This window comes from Streptopelia decaocto (genome assembly GCF_964273445.1).
Source record: "Streptopelia decaocto genome assembly, chromosome: 5".
In the NCBI taxonomy this organism is placed as follows: domain Eukaryota; kingdom Metazoa; phylum Chordata; class Aves; order Columbiformes; family Columbidae; genus Streptopelia; species Streptopelia decaocto.
The window spans coordinates 66947536-66967902 of record NC_138659.1 but is presented as its reverse complement, the minus strand read 5'-3'; the positions used below and the strand labels follow the sequence as shown (position 1 = coordinate 66967902).

Below are 20367 nucleotides of genomic sequence, written 5' to 3'. Positions count from 1 at the left end.
CCCCTCTGCTCAAATTTTCTCTTTCTTGTTTGGTTCAAATTCAAGAAACAATATGAATTAAATGAATCAGCAAGGAGGCAACAGCTGGGGAGTCTGGGCTCTGTTAAAGTCTATATTGAACTAACAATATAGATTCACAACAGAAGTCCTGCAGCTTATAAAATAATACATAAATGGTCTTAGAATACCTAATATGATATAGTGAACCAGCAATCTTTTTGCAATGCTGAAAAAAAAAAAAAAAAAAAAAAAAAAAAAGAGAAGAACCTGGAGTTTTAGAACCTAATGTTAATTTCCTTAGTACTTCAATTATACCTCTACTGCTTTCTCAATCCCTGGCATTTGAAAGCTCTCTGGATAAAAGATTTCCTTCCTGTGACATTATTTCAGTCATACTAAAGCTAAGACGAAAGGGAAAGGATTATCTGAACATGCATGAACAGCACAAGAACAAGCAATTAACACAGCCAGCCAGTTGTTCTTGTGCGCCTGAAAGAATCCAAGAGCTTCCAATCCATCCATTCTACTTGTCCATGGGCTAAGCACTTCAAATGCAAGTAGCACTAAATATCACTGAGTATCGTTATTGCCAGTATGAAGTGACTGAATCTAGAAAACTCCCATTTAATGGGAATAAAAATGGGTATCTAGGAATTAAACTACTTGATTTGCTTAGATACAATCTTTTCGCCATCATTTCTTCTTTACAGAAGTGGAATACTTCAAAATGAGCAAACTGAGAGGAAGGAAAAAGGAACAGTCAGTCATGCTGCATTGCAGCTTTGAACAGAAGAGCAGGAGACAAGGGTGGTTATACCGAACCAGGAAAAAAAAACACCGCACAAATGAGTCAATTTGACTGAGTTTTTGGCTGAGTTTTTATATTTTGTAAACTTTCTTTGACCTAATATTGAAATTGATCTTTGCATCTTCTGCTTTCTGGTCAGCGGAATATAAAATAAACTGTTTTGAATGAAAAACATATTTGTTTTGGCATTTAGCTGCTCCGGAGGTGAAAAGGCCGTTCAGTTCTTGCGATCCCTGCTCACACGGGGCGCTGGCGAAGCACTTGGAGCACAAAGCAAACAGGTCAGAGCTGCTGCTTGTTATGCCGATGTACAACACTGCAGGCAACCCGGTCCAGCTGCGCTGCTGTAACAGAGAGCATAACGGTGGTTCTCTTTCAAAAATAATACACACCAAAAAATGGAAGCTATTCCATCTGCTTTCTTTGTATTCACTGTGTTATCTCTCATTTTAGTTAATAAAAAGCATGAGTTATGGTATTAATTGTTGCCTCTATGCTCTGTTTTATTAAATATACCGTATTAAATATAAGCTATTTCATGAAAGCCATTTCTCTGTGTGTGTCTCTGTGTCTGTGTGTAAGGAAATCATCAGTATATGAGCACTGATGTTGTACATTATTCTGAAGTGAAAAACAGAATTAAAACTACAGGCTTAAATCACCTAAGGACACGTCTGAATAATGAACCGAAACACACTACAGACAGTCAAAATTTAGCTTCTATTGTTTTTTAATGCTTGGTTTTATTATATCTCAAACTGTTTCAGACAAATAACTCTCAACAATTCCTTGGACAACTACCCTAACTTCATAGCAATTTGATAAGAGTTGAGTATTCTGATGAAGTTTCTTCTGTTTTCATACCTGTGTGCTACACTGCTGTTGACTATAGGTTTGTTGCTGAAATGAAAGTCAGGGCTTCGACTCAGAAAGATGCTTCATTTCTCTTAGTGACCAAAGCTTTATTTTTAGTCTGGAATATGTTTCTTATGTGAACGTTTATTACTTGTATCCCATTCGCTATGCACCACTATGCTCTTTAAACATATGATGGACAGAGATGTGACCTTGACAGAGGACCTGGATGGCAGCGAAATCTATGCCTATATAATGCTGTACCTGAGAGGTACAGGCTGAACAAAAGTGAGGATGAAGTAGTAGCAAACAAATTGCCCCCAGCTAGAGCAAAGTGCCAAAACACATTCTAAGAATGTTTGTTCAGACCAAAAACTCAGGAGCTGGTAAGGAAGTGAGGGAGGAGAGAAATACTATGGGCCAATCTAGAATGCTCGATCGAGAGTTTCTTTATGTAAAATTAAAACATTAATTTTTGGTCAAGCGGGAACATATCATTTTAACCCAAAATGAAATGAAATATTTTTAGTCGTCCATTAAACTCATTTAAATTAAAAATGAATTTGAAATGTATATTTTAAAATTTAAAAAAGCAATTTTAAAATGCAGATTTTAAAATAAAACACTTCAGTATTGATGAAGAAACACTATTTTGGCCAAGTTATTTACTAAATCACATACAAATTTGCAAGTTACTTTGTTCCAGTTTTTCCTCCGCAGTTGCTGCATGCAATGACTTCATTATTCTCTGGGAAAAAAGAGTCCTGCCTAATGATATTCACAATCAAATCCAACTAGATCAAAATCACTCAATCCAAAAATACTTGTGTGAATAACTACATGTTCCAGAGCATTAATAATGATTAAAAAAAATAATAAAGATGCAGTAATGGGGAACAGGAACATCACTGTTAGCATTTTGTGGCACACACTTAAGTCCAACAGCAATAGTTACGCTCCTGTAAACACCTCGGACACTGGATGAATGAAATTATTAATGGCCTCTCTGCGGGCTATGAGAGCACAGTCAGGCTATTAGATCTCTTCTCCCATTAGTGCAAATTGGCAGCTAATGAAAATATAACACTTTGTATCAAATGATACTCTCCTCAGTTGTTTTCCATTTGCAAGGCTTAACAACACTTGGCAGGGTGCCACAAATCCTTCAAAGTTAAAGGATTTCTGAGCTGACATTTACACTCCCATTATCAATTCTCTTGAAGGGGTAAAACTTTTCACTCAAAGTAGAGTAAAAATGAACTACAAGACTTCAGAGTGAAACATTTCGCCTAATCCAGGATTTCATTTTCCCCACAATCTTGTCAACGCAGAGTATTTAGAACACGGTATCTGACACGGCACTGCCCTCCAACCAGAATGGATCATCAGCTCCTGCTCAGTCTTTACTAAAGTATTCTCCAAGTGACTTCAAATTGGTGACACCATCTCCTTTTCTGCCCATCCACATGAACCAAAAATCCCTTACAAGCAATTTTACTTTAATGTCTTTCAACTTTTCCCCTCACACTGGAACACTCTCAGGCAGCATAAACCTCAGTCCACAAAGTTGGTTCATGCCAGCTTACAAAGCCACCTAGTCTGTCCCCTTGGAACCACACAGCAAAGCAAAACTTGATGTAAAATACTCCCAAGATACTTCACTGTAACTTGCTTTTTAAAATTTCCATTGGTGGAGATTCTACACATGCCCCAGGCAATCACGGCGCTCAAACGTACTTACAATCAAGCTGCATTTCCCCACACTCAGAGTGAGATTCCCTTGCTACATACAAGTTTAAAAACATTTTATTTCTGTGCAATTCCTGAAGGACATGAAGAGCAGTTTGTGGTGTTCATACATCTTTACAGCAGCTGCTTACACGTGAAGATCACTGCCATGTCTCCTCAGACTTCTAGATTAAACAGCTCAATTATTCCCCCTTTTCTCAGAAAAGTCGTTTTCTATAGTCCTCTTACCATCTTTCTCACTTCTCCCCTGTTCTCTGAAGTTCACCCACACATGTAATCTTAATCTGCCACTTACTACGAAAACACCTGTTGTAAACCCTGTCACTCTAGCCTACAGTAAAACCATTCCCACAGATTGCATTTTTTATATGCAATTTTAATTAAAATTCAGCGGTATTTTAACAAGGAAAGTATTTAGCCATTTGACAGTAAAAGCTAAAAGTGCTTTTTTAATGCAGAGAAACAAAAACATACAGCACGCAGTGACTGTAGCAATTCAATTTACAACAAATAAACATTCCTAATCTAGTTTTTTTGCAGAATCATATTGATCAGTCACAGAGTTTCTTGCATAGCAATAACTCATGGTCCAGCGATTACAAATTTACCATTTACAAGGCAAGGGAAAATCATGAGTGGAAAGTACCTTAAAACCCATGTAGTTACGAAAAGCTTATTTTAAGTACCACATCTGATGACAAGTTTGTCTCTTCTATGAAGACAATCTAATTGAATTGTCTGTAAAGCAGTTATTCTGATTCAGAAACCAGTGGAGCTGTCCTTAATCATTCAAGTCCCTTAATCATGTATGTCCCTGATGTTCATTACTGAATTACAACCAATACTTTAATGAGGGACATATGTATTCATCTTTAGCTTTCTCTCTTTGTCCACTAATACTTGCCAACATAGATAAAGCACTCGAACATCCCCTGTTCAGTATCAATACAGTGCTTACTACAGCAAAAAGTGACAATACGCACTAAATGTAATCCTTAATCCACTTTTAGCATCAACAGTTCTGCCAATTATTTCTAAGTACCCGCTTTTCAAAGTCACCAACAGGCTGTGAAGCTGTAAAGATCTTGGTTTACTGTGTCAGGTATGAGTGCATTCTCAGCAAGAAGACTGTACCTTTTATTAAAGACTTTGCCATGAGAAACATAGTTGTGCCACAGCAAGACTGTGCTTAGACCAAAGTATACAAATCAATTTTTGAAACAGAAATTTTCTGTTACAGAAACTCCATCAGTCTTAGTAGCATTCTCACTATAAAACATCCTCAATCAGGGCTGGGAGCAAATAAATAGAAAGTGCCCAAGTCAGTGAGTAAATAGGGTTCAACAAGAGGAGACACAAAGTGACCATTTAGTCCTCAAAAATCTGGAGCTGATGCTTTGGCATTTACAACAACATCCTTTTTTAGCATGTATTTGGCTGCAAGTTTAGCCATGGACATCAACTGTAAATCCCATCCTATTAACAGGACAATTAGAATTCCTATGGTTAAATCCCACTTTTCTTTTCCCATCCCTTGAGACTCAGGGAAGACAAATGAAATAACCTTTGATGCACAATCTAAAAGTATTGCTACAATAGTCTGTAAAACAGTCTATCTTTCACACGGACCAAAGTCTGCACTAAAAACACAGGTATGCTTTCTCCTGAATAGCAGTTATCAAAGTCAGTAAAATCGTACCCTAGTTTCAATAAATAAGAAAACAATGGAAACAGAAGCTTCAGCTCAGTGGAACACTAAGTACCAAGTGTCTCCGTTACCTTGGTGATATTTCATAGATATTAGGATGGGCACACGGTCATTTTGTTCTGCGCTTCACATTACACTAGAAATAATAGGTATTTATGGCCTTCTGTTTTTACAGTAACCTCTCAAGGATGTCGAGCTGAGAAAAGTTAAAATTCAGGTTACTTTGTGATATATCGGCTGCATTCAGTGCGTTACAGGAGCTCTGTGGCATTCTAATTCTTCCATCACTTCAAAGGTATCCCAGACTCCGCTGAGCACTGAACAAGTCTGTCGCTTGCAACCGGAGCTCAATATGCAACCTTTGATATCTGTTCTCAGATCCTGGGCACCAGAAAGGCTCAGGTCTTTTTTATAACACATCTTTCCCTTAACTGTTCATTAACCCTACTCAGTGAACTACACTTCAGCCTGGGCCACAAAACTAAATCTTTCCCCCATTTTATAATAGTATTGTCTAAATTACAGCTTACAATACAGTTCCTATTTTTTAAACAGGTTAGTCATCAAGCATGTTGAGGTTCTCACTTTCTATTATCATTACTATCAGTGCAAGTAACACTGAAAAAAGCTCAAAACACATTCCATGTTCAATGGGTTTGGCTACTGTCCAAACACCATAACAAAGAATTTGTCAATTACATGAACAAATGGCAAGAAAAAGAAGTATTACTCTCCCTTTCTTGATGAGAAATTAGGATACAGAGAAATGAAGTTCAAGACTTTTAAGATGACCAGAAGCCAAACATCAGGTTCCAAACAAAGTTAGAATTCTGACATATTCAAATCCAGAATGTAGGTCATGAAAAGATTAAGAAGCTCATGTGGCCAAATAGCTGAAAAAATCAGCTAGAGAGCCTGGCTGAAAAGGTGTATTGAAATCTTGGTCTAACTGACTTGTGTAATTTGGCAGCATTTTTGTCAGCATGGAGAAATAAATCTTTATGCCTCAGACTAGTGATTTCTTCTCGGTATAATTTTGCTTATATTACCTACAGATCTCTGACTGCTCGTGACTCTCAGCTCAGTCTATCTTCCAAAAATCCAGTAGATATGACAGAGAAAAGGCAAGTGCGAACTGTGAGAAAAGAGTAGAGCAGAACTTCAGCATTGTGGAATTTCCTCAGCTAATTGATTTTCTGTCTGTGTTAACAACACAATACATAGTATCACTTATGAAGGCAACATATACAGAGTATCCAGAAGATTGCCACCCATGACGATGAAAGCTACTTGAAAGAGCTTTCCACACTAAGTCATTTAATGTATATTTATAGCTTGATTAAAATCTTAATATTGTAAACTCGTAAGAAACCCAACATTCACAGAATCAGCTTTTATTTACTTAAACCAGAGTCTGAACATGGCACACACACACACATACAGATGTAAGCACTAGTGAATACTGCACACTCACGTGTATGTTGTATATACATATGTTAGTCTGCAGACAAACATTTATACCCAAGGGAGGCTGCTAATGAGACTGTGCTGTAGGGAAGATACCCGTTTACTCTGAATGACATTTATATTTTAATCACATCACACTCACTGAAGAGCTCGAGGTTTGATGAAGCAATCCTTGAAAGACTGTCTTTGTAATCAGTTAGACAGCTCTAGAAACATCAGCGATATGCTGTTGACAAGTCATTGGGCTAAATATACTACAACACATGCGAATTCTTCTATCTTCCTACCGATACAATGATGTGATCTTCTAAAACTTCTGAAATTGATGAAAAAGTTCTCCTTGTAGGAGATATCTGAAATAGAACAACATTTATTTTGCTAAGAAACTAGGACGTCCCTGTTGGCAATTACAGGCTCACCCTGAGCCGCAACTCTGTGAATTCTTTTTAGGACAGATGAAGAACATTGTTTTGAAGGCATCATTCCTGTGTAAAATATCAGACTTGCTCACAAATCCTTTTACAGTTTCCCAACCTGCATAAAACCAAGTCACTCAAAACAGTTCACTTTCATCAAGCATTCAGTCAGTCACAAATGCCATTGTCTACACGGAGCAGATGAAAGACCAGCCATATTTAACCTGGTTTAGCATTAATCAGGCATCTTAAGATGCTCCAGGTCACAGAAATCAGTACAAAATGAAGAAAAGTAAGATGTGAGTCCCTCCTTCAATCAATCATCAAATTAGTGTCTGATTTTTTTCTATAAACTAAGTACGTACTCAAATCAAAGTTGTGATATTAAACAACAGATGGTTTCTACTTCTGAGACCTCTCATGAAAAAAATCCAGTTCTGTGCTCACAGATATTTCTTAATAAATAAATAAATAAATAAAAAACAACAAACTACACAAACAAAAAAATATAGTGAGAGTTTATTTAAGTCAACTTTAATTGAAAAATATTTGAAACTGCATAACATATTAAAAATGTAATGGACAAATTATAGTGCGAGAATTTTCTTTTCCTGCCTGCTGTAGGAAATGATCTATGCCCATTAGGATCAGTTCAGCTCAATCAAAAGCTGTAAAAACTAAAAATCAGTTTGCCAATGTTAAGGAACTGGGGAAAACTGTAGGGCAGAAAAGAAATATCACTATTATCCCTACAGTTTGTAAGTTGTGGTTTGAGAGCTATTGCTGAAGGTACTCAAAGAACTTCTATTTACCTTCCAAGTAGAGTGTGCACCAAGCATGGGTTTGACTGCAATCAGCTGCGTGTGGGTTTTGGTTTGGTTGTTTGGTTTCGGGTGAGTTTTGTTTGGGTTTTTTGTTTGTTTGTTTTCAACTCCTGCTTCTGAATTTCCGGCAGCTGAAGTTCTTCTAATAAATCTCTCCTAATTAATCCTTCTTTCAATTGGAGTAAATCCCAGGGGTTAAACTGCCCTGCAGCAGAGATCTTCATAAACACACAGAAGCTTGAGTTGCTTAATTTCAATCCCTAAACCCGTCTTTAATTGCTAAGTGAACACCTAGCAATTGCTAAGAACACAACATGGAGAACTGAGTCAGCTCTTACCATTATCTTCACTGACTGTCTGCCAAATTCACCCAAACCAATATACAACCAGCAAAAACGTGTATTACTTGAATGGTGCATGTTTTCATGACAGCAGAGAACTTAAAACAAGTATAGACTTTTGCCTTCGGTGAAATGACTAAAGTTGATAATTATGGCACGTGGGGGAAAAAAAGCTGCCAGTCCTAAGTATAGAGAATATGGTTGTTGTTGCTGTAAAATACATTCAAATTGACAATAAATTCAATTTTAGCAATCAACATAAGTTTTCACACCTTCATTTTTATGAAATGACATTTATCACCAAGCAAAACTACAACATGGAATATGAATCTTTTTTGTTTTGCATTTTATGGTACAAAATATGCCAGTATATTACTCTGAGTTATACTAATCAGTAGGTTGAAGCTAAGAAGACATCTGGGAGGCACAGATGGTTCACAATTGGCAAATAACTATGAAACTATTATCTTCAAGGTGAGATTTCTAACACTACAAAGGTTGGTTGTGGCCCAAAGTCATCAAAACCTTTTCAGAATGAACTAATTCTCTTAGACCCAGGTCCTGGTGTACAAATATCTATGTCACATCTGGCATTCACAACAGAGATGATCCCAGACTTTGCTTCAACTCATTGATGTTAATGACATTCCTTTCCAAGCAAGGTGGGAGCATTACAAGCCTTTTCATTCCTAGAAACAGCTTCTGCAGTGGAGCTCACATTCCTGCTGCCTCAGTCCCAGGGCTTCCAAATTCACCAGTAATTGGTCATACTTGAAGAGATATTTCAATGAACTCAACACTCCATAAAAATCCTTGCCCTGGCTTTTTACAAAACCATAGAAAATACAGTATTTAAACTTCTATATCACAAAAGTTCCAGAATATGAGTAACTGCCTCTCTGGAAGGACAGAGAAATACTGAATAATATTTCAATAACAAATTATTACTTTGGTGTTAAGACTATCTGAATATAAAAGCTGGAGATTACATTTTTGCAGCCAATACAAAGTGCAGTTCTTCCAAAAACACCAACCTGGATGTGAATTCTGAATACTCCGTATTTGGTACTTTTAGATGTCAATGAATGTTCCAAGTGACCTCTTACAATATCAGAATTATTCCCCAGAATTCCAAGAAGAAAAAAGCTGAGCTATGTGAAAATGTGGAAAGTGCTTGTGTAGCCATTTGGCACTACAGTGGCTCTACCTGCAGCCACCCCTCAGCTGATTTTAGACCCACAGCATCAAGAATAGTGAAAATGACAGAATGTTTTAGAGAGGAAATGAGCACAGAAGGATAACCTAGAGATTACAACTTATAATGGAGTATGATCTACATATCATGGTAATAAGTTGCATGAAGAGATGTCTTACTGGACGGTTTAAGTAATGTATTACACCTGGAATTGTTTCTGCTCAGCCTGTAATTCCATGTATTCTAGAAAAGAGTTCTATTGAAAGGAACGGGTCTGTTTTCAAAGTAAGGTGTAACTGCACTGAAATATATCACAGGTGCCTTACAGGTTTTTGAAGGCATCAAAGTTTATCCTAAAAGGAAGAGGATGACACTTACAAAGCATGTTGCAAATCAAAAGATTTGCATCAATATTCAAGAGAAATGAGCACAAAGGAAAAACTCAAATCCTAGTAAATTAGGCATGTTATTCATTAACCATGAGAGGTTCAGAACAAAATCACATCGAAGCATTCTGGAATCACCAGCTGTAAGTCAGTATCACCAGTTGGCAGATGCCCTGAACTATTCCTGCCTGCACCTGTGAACAGAATCCATCGTTAAGCACACAAACAAGTGAACAGTAGCAGAACCTGATCTAGTTTCTGTGATACTTTTGAGATCACAAAGATGTTAATACTCATCTTTAAACATTAGGCAACTGAAACGCAAACTTCCATTAAGAGCATAACTTTTGACTGTTCAAACGAATGGAGAACACAATCTGCCAGAAAAAAGAAACAGGTAAAGCCCTAAGAAAGGGGTAAGCCTGCCTAAAGTATATGGTATATGTAACTGTTTTCTCCTAAAGAAGGCAAAGAGTGCTCCCACAGTGATGGCTGCGCATCTTTCAGCAACCAGATTTTCGTGACTTTCCTTCCTACATGCCAGTGTGTGGATGTGCATCCCCAGCTCCATCAGCGCTCCCGTTCAGCCCCAGGTTCCCCCTCAGCTGGGAGCAGCAGCGCTGCCGCTCTCCCTGCCCCGAGCTCGCCCACTGCGGGCTCCCGCTGCTGCCACCACCTCCTGATGTGTATTTACAGCCCTGGCAGATGAGACCTCGCAGCAAAAACTATAATCGTCCACAAGAAAATAACAGGGGGTTTTTGTTGTTGTTGTTTAGCTGGGTTTTGCACACTTCTCTCACAAACAGTAGTTTCTCCAACAAAACAAAAATCCCGCAGGTCTTCTGCAAAATCCCAAGGCAGAGAGGGCTCCCCGCTGCTCCCGTAACCACTCACCCCGGGGAAAAATTCTTCCCCGCACCCCGGAACGGCGGCAGCGACCCCTCGCTCAGGGCTCCCGATGGGGCCAGCGGCAGCCTGGGGGGTTCCCCCGCAGAGGGGTCCGGCTTGTCAACGCTGGGCGCCTCTCCCGCAGGGGCTGCGGGGCGGCTGACGGCCGTCAGCCCGCGCCGAGGGGCGGACAGCCCCGCATCCCAGCCCCGCATCCCCACCCCGCACTCCCCTGGCTTGGAGATCCGGCACCGCGCCCGGGTGGACGGGAAGGACTCAGGCGCAAGAGCGGCCCCGGGCGAAGGAGGAAAGTTGAGGCAGTCCCGGAGGTACCGAGGTACCCGCTGGTGCCGTTCCGGCAGGAGTTGTCTCCACCGCCGCCCTCGCCCTCCCGCTGCCCGGCGGGTACTCACACGAAGACCCCGAAGAGCACGACTCGTATGCCGATCTCGATCGCCAGCTCCCGCATGGTGGGTCCCGGAGGGCTCCGGCAGCCCCGCGGCGCCGCCTCTCATTCCCCGCGCGGGGCGGGGGGCACCCGGGGCGACTCGGCAGCCTCACGCCGCCCGCGGGCAGCCCGCCCCGCCGGCCCGGGGGAGGGCGGCGGCGGCGCAGAGCCCCGCCAGGGCCAGCCCGTACCCCTCCATCCCCTCACGGAGGCACCGCGTCCCGTCGGCGGCGCGGCCGCGCTGTGCGGGAGCGAGCAGCGGCGCTGCCACCAGGCTGACACGGCGGAGCCGAGCGCCGGCACCAGGGGGAGGGACCCGGTGACTAACGCGGTGTCTCCCGGCACGGGGGCCGGGGGATCCTGGGGATTTCCCCTCCCCTCCCCGCCCCCGCGGCGCTGCCGTCCCGCCCGGTTCCCCGGGGCGGCTCTGCGCCACCCGCCCACGGTCCCACCGGGATGGAGCGGCCCTTCTGGGCGGCCCCCGGGTTTTTGCCCCTGCCTAACGCTAGGGAGGGGGCCGTGGCGCCCTTTGGTGCACGAAGGGAAGGAGAGCGCGTTTCTCCTGCCTCATTTAATGCAACAGTCGCCCATCCTTAGCTGGAATGAAATGAAGCCATTGCCTGTGAGTGCAAGGGGCTGACATTGCCTCCCCGGAGCTCCCTCACGGCACAGCCCGCAACATGCTGCATTTCGGACCTCCTGGGTTCGGTGCAGCTCGGATGAGGAGCTGGGCTGGCGTTTCTGTGTTCGCCTCTGATCGGTAGTGAAACACCACGCTCCCGAAAAGATGGAGAGAAAAAAAATCGGGGGGAAGCACCACTAGACACTGTTCATAAAGACATACTGCTGGTAGCTTGTGCAAGGGGCAATTACATCCCAGACCACCCATGCTGACCCTGACCTTGGCACGTTTACTTTATCTTTGCATAAAGGATTAACAGTGTTTGAATACTTTCTGCAGTACGTATATGACAGGCTTTGCATTCATTTAGGTATTCATGTCATATTAAACCCTACTTATTGTTAATGCAAATAACCCAGAATATCACTTTTGCTTCACTTGGTCAGTTTCTGCCCAGCATGTGGTGTTACAACCTAAATGTGGGTTTAGTTCAGTGTCTGTTCATTCCTAGAGGTGGGTCCAGCTCAACAAACAGGCAGAGGAGGTGGTTATGTGGGACTGCAGATTGCTGGGATGTCAGAAAGGCAGCAAAACAATCATGGTCTTGGTTTCCTCCTGTGATTCCTCCAATCCATCCTCCATTCCTGCCAATCGCGAGCTCTGAGCCACCCTAATCCTTGTATTGCCTTAGCCTAGTTTAGCACAGAGTTCTTCCTCTCTGCATGAAGGGATTGAATGCTGAACATCTTTATTGTAAAAGAAGTTCAGCCTTCTAATGCACCAAACTAATTCACATTTAAATGCATTTAATTATCTGCTTTCTTGTGGGCTTTGAAGGCATGTCCTTCAGGAAAGTGTTCATAGCTATTAATACTGCACATAGTTACAAAACAGCCATCACTATTGCAGCAGGGATCCAAATCCCTTTACTACATGATTATTGCTAGAGAATTAATGCTAGAGGGGCTTTATTAAACCAGTTGCTTAATATATCCACTATACATCAAATGGAAGCTTTGAACTCTGACTTGACTACCATGTAGTGAAAATGGATCATGTTTGTGGAAGAACAGAGGCATAAGCTTCCATACTAACCTCATCTTCAGATTAACTACACCAGCACTAAACTTGTTGCAAGGCAGGTGACTGAAGCCCAGAAAATGGCATTGGAGAGCACTTTAAAGGTTCGCATTACTTAAAGGAGATTTTTCTCCCTTCTATGCCTTATTTCACTAATTCACGAATAGAGCTTGGTCAGCTATTTATAGTCTGGATTTTAAAACATGTGGGTCTGTTTCAGGAAACAAAACTAAGTTGTGACATCTCCATATTAAGCTGCTGGTGGTGGTAAAGGACATGTCCCCTTTCCCACTCAATTGCTTTATCTTTTATTGTCAAATATTTGTACTTCCTCTAGTTTGTGCCCTTAGTGGCTGATCACGTATGTACATTGTTCCTAGGTGTGCGCAAGAAAAAACCTTTGTTTTCATGAATAGTCCTTCCTTACAGAAATAGCCTCATAATTTGTGTGAATCAAGCCAGTCCTGAAACAAGGAGCTGCAGGGACTATCAGATAATGCTGGTGGTCTGTACTGCAGCAATGGGTTCCACCCAAGCTGTAAAGGAGGCAGGTGACAGAAGTGGGTAAGATGTGTTTGCCTTACTTGAGCATCTAGATGTGTATACTGTTAAAAGGGGAAACAGTCACACATCTTTTCCTCTTTCCATTTTTGTCCTGGAGTTGTATATACCTGTTCAATTGGGTTGTCTTAGTCTGTGGATCCTTCAGTCCCTTTGACTTTGCGACAGTACCTTTGCTACTATCCTGCTACAGAAATGCTGATATTCCTCACAGACTGGAATCATTCAGCTGTTATCAGCAGAGCTAACAAACAATACTAGTTATAAATTAGAAATTAAACAAAATCCATCCTGCTGCAGCTATCTGCTTGCAATGTTCTGATTCTCCAGCATGTGTCAGCTGATGGTGATTTATGAAGCATAAATACTTCAGATTGATTTTTTGGAAACTAGACCCAGCTTGCAGCTGGCTGCTAAACAAAACTTGGTTTGACTTTTAAACCAAATATGAATTATTGGGATAATTGGCAAGGAACAGATTTAAGGCTACATTGTGCCATTAAGCTACAACCCTGCAGTAGGAGCCGTGCAGAGTCATTGCACGGCAGCAGATGCTCAAAGTAAACCACAATGGCCCTGGGAATAACCCAATTTCTTATTCATCCCACCCCTACAACAGGCACAGCAGGTGCTCTCAATGTTATTTATATTCTTAGGAGTGACTATGAAGGAGAGAGAACCAATCCCACTTTGATGGAGGTAGCTACCAAACCCTCTAGGTGGCTGGCCAGGGTTCTCAGTGTCTTTTTCACACAAGGATTACTCTCTCTTTGTACAGACTCCAGTTGGGGAGCAAAATGGAGAAAACTACTTGAATCTTCTCCTCAGTACATGGAGGAAAGGCTGGGCCACCTGCAGCCTGCTTTTAGTCCACTGAGAGATGTTCACGAGCAGAAACACCTGCATAGCTGATACGGTTTTTCCAGAGGTCACAACTCTTTGCCAATGCAGCAAGAAGTGTGAGTGCTTCTTACCTGCCTTGGGGCAAAATCTTGCAGCTCACAGTAATCCAAGTTTAAAAAAGACTGATTTTTCCATTAAAAAGCTGTGGAAAACAGCAAACTTGCAGCAAAAGGGATGTGACAAAAACCCAAGTGGTAGGAACAACTGAAACTGCAGCAGCTGTTTTTTCTGACTGTTTCCTAAGGGCTTGTGACTCTTCTGGGATCTTAAGGACAAAAAACAACTCACTAGGAATAATGTTGTCTGGCTCATTTTTAGGTCTTGTGGTTGGGAAATCTCTTAAGTCCATGGAATTTCATGGCCTGATGGTGACTCTTCTTCCTTCTAAATTATTCTTACAAACATTACATGGAAGTCTGACTTTTTTAGCCTTATGTGGCTACACGCAGTGGTTAGTTAGAGAAAAATCACAGGTCCAGCCCAAAACACTTGTTGGACAGCTCCACCATCTATATATTTTTTATAGTTTTGTATCAGAGACAATTATTTGCTATAAAAATAGATGAATCAAGCATTCCCAGGCTGCACAAGTGAAGAAAATATAATCTGTGAAGAATTACCAGTAGTACTTCAAAAGCTGAAGAAAAACATTTAGATCCTAAGGAACGCACCATCAGTTGCAGAATTCAGAGGTTTCAGGAGGGGAAGTGATAGCAGGATTAATTTAAATAAAGATTATTTCGGAATTCAGGCGAACACTTTTAAACAACCTCTGTTTTTCACATCACTGCAAAAATGTATAAGATTGAAAGTCATATTCGAGGCCCACTGGAGCTGACTGGAAATTTTCCATTGTTTCAGGATGTTAAAAACTCTTATATCTCCAAAATGAAACATAGCAAAATTATCCTGAAAATTTCCTGTAATTGCGCTTGCTCAAGAGGTCCCACTTAAAACAGGATTTCAGAAAATAGCTCATTATTATCATTAATAGAAAACAAAGGTTATTTACTACTAGGACTTCACATTTGTTCATTCTTGAATCGTTAAATGTAGTGATTATGTTCACTTTGTTTTTAACTTTCTGGGGTAAAGTACATTTTTCTGTTGTGCTTTTAATGCTTCGAGTTAGTGTCTAATCTATGAATATAAATACAAATACTTTGGTGTATTTTTTACAGAATTGCATAAATTAAACTCTAATGTCAGAAATTAAAGTAATTTTCAAATAAAAGAGCCGTTTAGATCCCCAAAGTGTGTCTGCCCAAGTTCATCTAATTGATTCCAGGTGATTAACCATGTGAAACTCTTGCATTAAGTTGAACTGGCGCGACCAGTGAACAAATGCCACCGTTTTTTTCTTCCCTGAACTTTTTCCAAGATGTTGTAGTTGCACAGCCCTCTTCTGTCTGTTATTTGCTTTTTTAGATTACTTAGCCTGAAACAAAACCATGGGGAATGAAGAGAATAAGAAATTTGGAAGATGTATAAGTACATAATTTATTTCTGAGAAAATCTCTAGGTATAAGTACCTCATGGAAAACTCTTCAATCTGTGTAAGTCATTTCTTAATTACTAGAGCTCATTCCAGAAACAACTAGCCTATATTTTGTGTTATTAATTTCTATGGTAAAAAGCACATCTACAGAACGCTTTAGCTGGTTGCGCAAAGAAAGACTACATGACAGGTTTGTACTACATTGGGTGGTTCAGTTCTACACAAATGCTTCAGAGCCGTGTTACTTAACAGTGAAAAATGGCCATTATTTTGTATTATTACCAAATTACAGTTATTACCAGTAATTACTGTTATTACTAATGAAATTAGGATTCCTTGAGATCTGAAAGATGGCCCACAAAAGAAAGCCAAACCTAGAATGTTAAGATACCGCAGAGAGAAATTTGTGTCAAATACCTGAAACAAGGATGCTGTCTAGGGACCAAACACCTTCTCTCTTACCCTTTATAACTTTACTGAGGCTTTTTACTGATTAAATGCCTCACTGTTGAAGCCATTAAATCACTGGTTATTATTACTTTATATAAAAAGGGGAGTATCTGAGAGCAGAGAACTTTGGTTTATATTTCTTCACGATGACCCCACTGCTGCTGAAGTCAGCAGTAAGTGAACTTTCAGGAAGAGCCTTTCAGAAAGTAAGAATTATGCCTCCAGTATATAACAATAATATCTTACACAAGTATTAGTTAGGATTTACTACATAGTTCAACTTCAGTGCTACAGGTTTTTTGTAGGACAAAGGAGACAGAGTATTGATTCTTTGTAAACCCATGTAAGGAGTTTGGAATGAGCTCTGAAACCAGGCAAGGGTCTCACTGCAGCATATATACGTGAAATAATTTTGTGTGTTTTAAGAATGACTCAAGTGATGTTGGCTAAAGCTTGACAATTTTTGTCAACTGTTCAGAGTCCTGCTGCAAAATCAGGTACAGTTTGGCAACCAACTTTCATTTTGCAGTTTTTTTACTTCCAGATTTGTCATGGGACACAAAACTGATGTAAGTTCAAATCCATCCACGTCATACACTAAGGCAGGTCCACATGAACAAAATTTCTAGTTTCCCATTGTCTAAGTCTGTAAACAACCGGGTGACTAAGCAAAAACTCTTGGCCAAACAATCACTAAATCAAGCCTGGCATGACAGTTGGATGGCTTTTTATTCTACAGCAGTTACAATCCATTTTTAAAAATCTTATTTGAAAGAATAAGACATGAATTAAAGGCTAGTTTAGCTCTTATACTGTCTTTATTTCTGTCGGTATTTTTTTCTTTTACCTTTTACTGCTTCTCTTAATCTTCCTCATGTCTGCTTGACTTATTAAGTTCAGGTCACTATGGGAAAAGCTACTTCTGTTCCTCTTCTGCACACCACATGTCCGGATTCCACTCACAAAGTTACCCTAATGCTACTGCTTTGTGCTGACTGACATTTGAAGCAATTAAGACTGAAATACAGACAGAGCTCTCTTCTAGGGGACTGGCAGCCAAGAACTTGAACTTTAAACTGTCTTTTGCCCATTTATATCAATCAAGAATTTTAGCTTTCTGAATTGGTTGGACTTCTTGGAGTAGTGGAACGCTGCCAGCACAAAATAGTTTAAATGGTTTAATATGGGAGATTTTGTCTATTACATGTTATTAGTCTATTACAACTTACCTTTTCAATTTTGAAAAGTTAATTTTGGATGAGATGTAAAAATTTAATTTGCATCAACAAAACCTGTTTCTAGGGCTTAGCAATCTTTACCTGGTATAGGACAAATGTCTTAGGGAGCCAGGGGTTTAGAAATAAGTGTATGTCAATGAAAATGTAGACTTCATTCTAGTTCTAACCTTCAACAACATCACAAAGATTGACTTGAGGAAGAAATATTCTGGCCATTAGAGAAACCTAAGTAGCACTGCTGGTCTTTGGAGAGTTCGATCTACGCTGCACACCCGGAGGCAACGCACAGCCCTTGGCTGAAGATTTACCACCAGAGTAATCCCAAAGTCATGGAGGGCTTTGGTAAGGAAACCAGAGTCGAGACTTAGAACATTTTACTTATTCTGTACACGTCTACACAGATGCATATGGCAGCTGAGAAGTTCCTATCATCAGTGGACTTTTCTGCTATTCTACATGTACTGCTGGTGATTTCTTTCCTAAGTATCTGTTGGTAAGACAAAAGAAACCTCAGAGGACAAAGCTCAAAGGTATTGCAAACCTCCATCGGCATGATGTAACCCTGCACATCTTTATTGCTCTAGATATCCTATTTAAACATTTACAAAAGCAAATTGTTAACATTTCTATTTAGTCACTATACAAGTGCCTACAATTGGCTTATGACTGTGCCTAATTAAACAGTTCTTCTAAACATTAATGCACCAGTGTGTCTCAGTAGTTGCCATTTCATGAAATTGTGTCAAGTATAGAGTCTGAAAATTGATTAGCCTTGAATATATGTGCTTGGAGCCATCTCGTGGCCCAGAACTACACTGCAATAAATGAATTATTGCCCATAGAGGGGCAGGGGCAAACCTGGACCATGCCACCTGTAGCCTAAGCAGCCCACCCTGCCAGGGCAGCCGGCCCTGCGGACTCCGCTGCAGCTGGAGTTTGTCTACTGAACCCTGACTTACATGTTTCTAAATATGTCATTTGTAACTGTGCTTCACCACAGTGAAGAGGGACAGATTTTCAGTGGGTGCGCTATTGCACCTAATAATCAGCATCTTGGTGAAATTTGATAAGTCTAAGTAATTAAATTCATGTATATATGAAATTGATATCTATTATTTACGAGCCAATAGACATTTGCAGCACTGTAGCTTTAATACTCAATATACTGTGTATATTGTTGTGGAGTTACAGTTGTGAAAGTATTTATGTTCCCATAGTAAACTTGTGATAAATTCAACTCTTTCACATTTAGAATATTTAGTATTCTTGCATAGCATTTAATAGGAGACTGTGACTTAAAGCAAACATCTGCTATCTCTAATCCTAAGTAATACTTCATGCCATGAATGGTATTATTGCTTTCAATGGAATGGTTGTGTAATTACTTTTTTCTATTGTTTTGTGGGGGGTTTTTGCTTGTAAATGTGGTAGAAATTTGGCAACAGTTGCCACAGTAATTTGAAATGACTCTTGACCCAAAAGGGAACATAATGAAGAAGGACAATAAAATATAAGAGGTAAATGGAAGAACAAGCACAACATGAGTAGTGCAAAACATAATAAAATGGCCACTTGGATTGGACAGAAGTTGCGAAACAATCACTCCAAAGTTTGAATATGGCCTGATGGTTTAGTACTCAGTAACAATGAAGAACCATTTGTTCAGGTTTCATTTGGATTTTTTCAAACTGCTAGCCATTTCATCTGGATTTTGTGTAATAAAGAAGCCCAAATATCATAGAATCACAGAATGTCAGGGATTGGAAGGGACCTGGAAAGCTCATCCAGTCCAATCCCCCCGCCGGAGCAGGAACACCCAGATGAGGTTACACAGGAAGGTGTCCAAGTGGGTTTTGAATGTCTCCAGAGTAGGAGACTCCACAACCCCCCTGGGCAGCCTGGGCCAGTGCTCTATTACCCTCACTGAGAAGTTTCTTCTCAAGTTTAAGTGGAACCTCTTATGTTCCAGCTTAAACCCATTACCCCTTGTCCTACCATTGTTTGTCACCGAGAAGAGCCTGGCTCCATCCTCCTGACACTCACCCTTTGTATATTTGTAAACATTAATAAGGTCACCCCTCAGAGAAAGAAACTCAGAGCAGGATTTTGTTCTAACCCAATTCTATTGGAAATAGCCCTGGGAACAGCAAAAATGGGATGAGACAGTGTATTAATACAGCTTCAGCCTGCATTCCCCTTTAAGTATGCCATTTGTTGCACAGCCTTAGGAATCAGGCTCTGTATCAGCACACTGGATCTGCATTCCCAGCGCTGGGAGAACACCGTGTTCTGGTGTCTGTGCTCGCTGCGGTGCCGAGAGCTTCAAAAACAATGCGTCAGGGGTTTCCCAGCAGAAATCGTGCTTTATTGCCGCTCTGTGGTCTTCCTCAGCCACCGATCATCTCAGTGATATGTAGGCGGAGAAACACGATTTTCTGCTAGATGAGAATGAGACCGGTTTCCAAGTTGCAGCTGCGAGCTACTGGAAAAGTGATTTCTAAACCTGGGACTAGGAAACACCAGGAGCTTCATTCCTTTTTAAAATCTGTGATGTTGTGAGACTGCGTGCATTCACCCACATTGCTGCAGAAGGAGCAATTCACTTTATCCTCCCATCAAGGTCTTACCTTATTGAATGCTGAACTGTCCAGTCAATAACTGCAGAAGCAGCGCTCTTAATTCCATGGCTAATCAGGATACATCACTGGTGTTTTCTCAGACACATAACATAGGTCAGAGAAGGGCAGAAACATCCTGATTTAGCACCGGTTTCCATGAATGCCACTGAATCAAACTGAAATTAGATTTGAACACTTTATGCTACTTGTGACTGAGGTGGCAAAACTTTGTTCCCCAGCTTGAACCCTGGAATTCATGCTTCATAGCACTTACTTAGTCATAATCCATGTCGTGTTTAAATACAGAAGTAA

At 40.6% G+C, this 20367-nt stretch overlaps 1 protein-coding gene across 1 annotated transcript in view; it reads right to left on the bottom strand.

Moving 5' to 3' along the window:
• Positions 1 to 11173, bottom strand: part of PLPP4 (phospholipid phosphatase 4) — a 57052-nt gene extending 45879 nt beyond the window's left edge. Inside the window, exon 1 of the mRNA XM_082053785.1 lies at positions 11051 to 11173. Coding sequence (XP_081909911.1) covers positions 11051 to 11106 — 56 coding nt within the window. The 5' untranslated portion in view covers positions 11107 to 11173. The remainder of the gene's footprint in view (positions 1 to 11050) is intronic.
• Positions 11174 to 20367: the final 9194 nt, after the last annotated feature.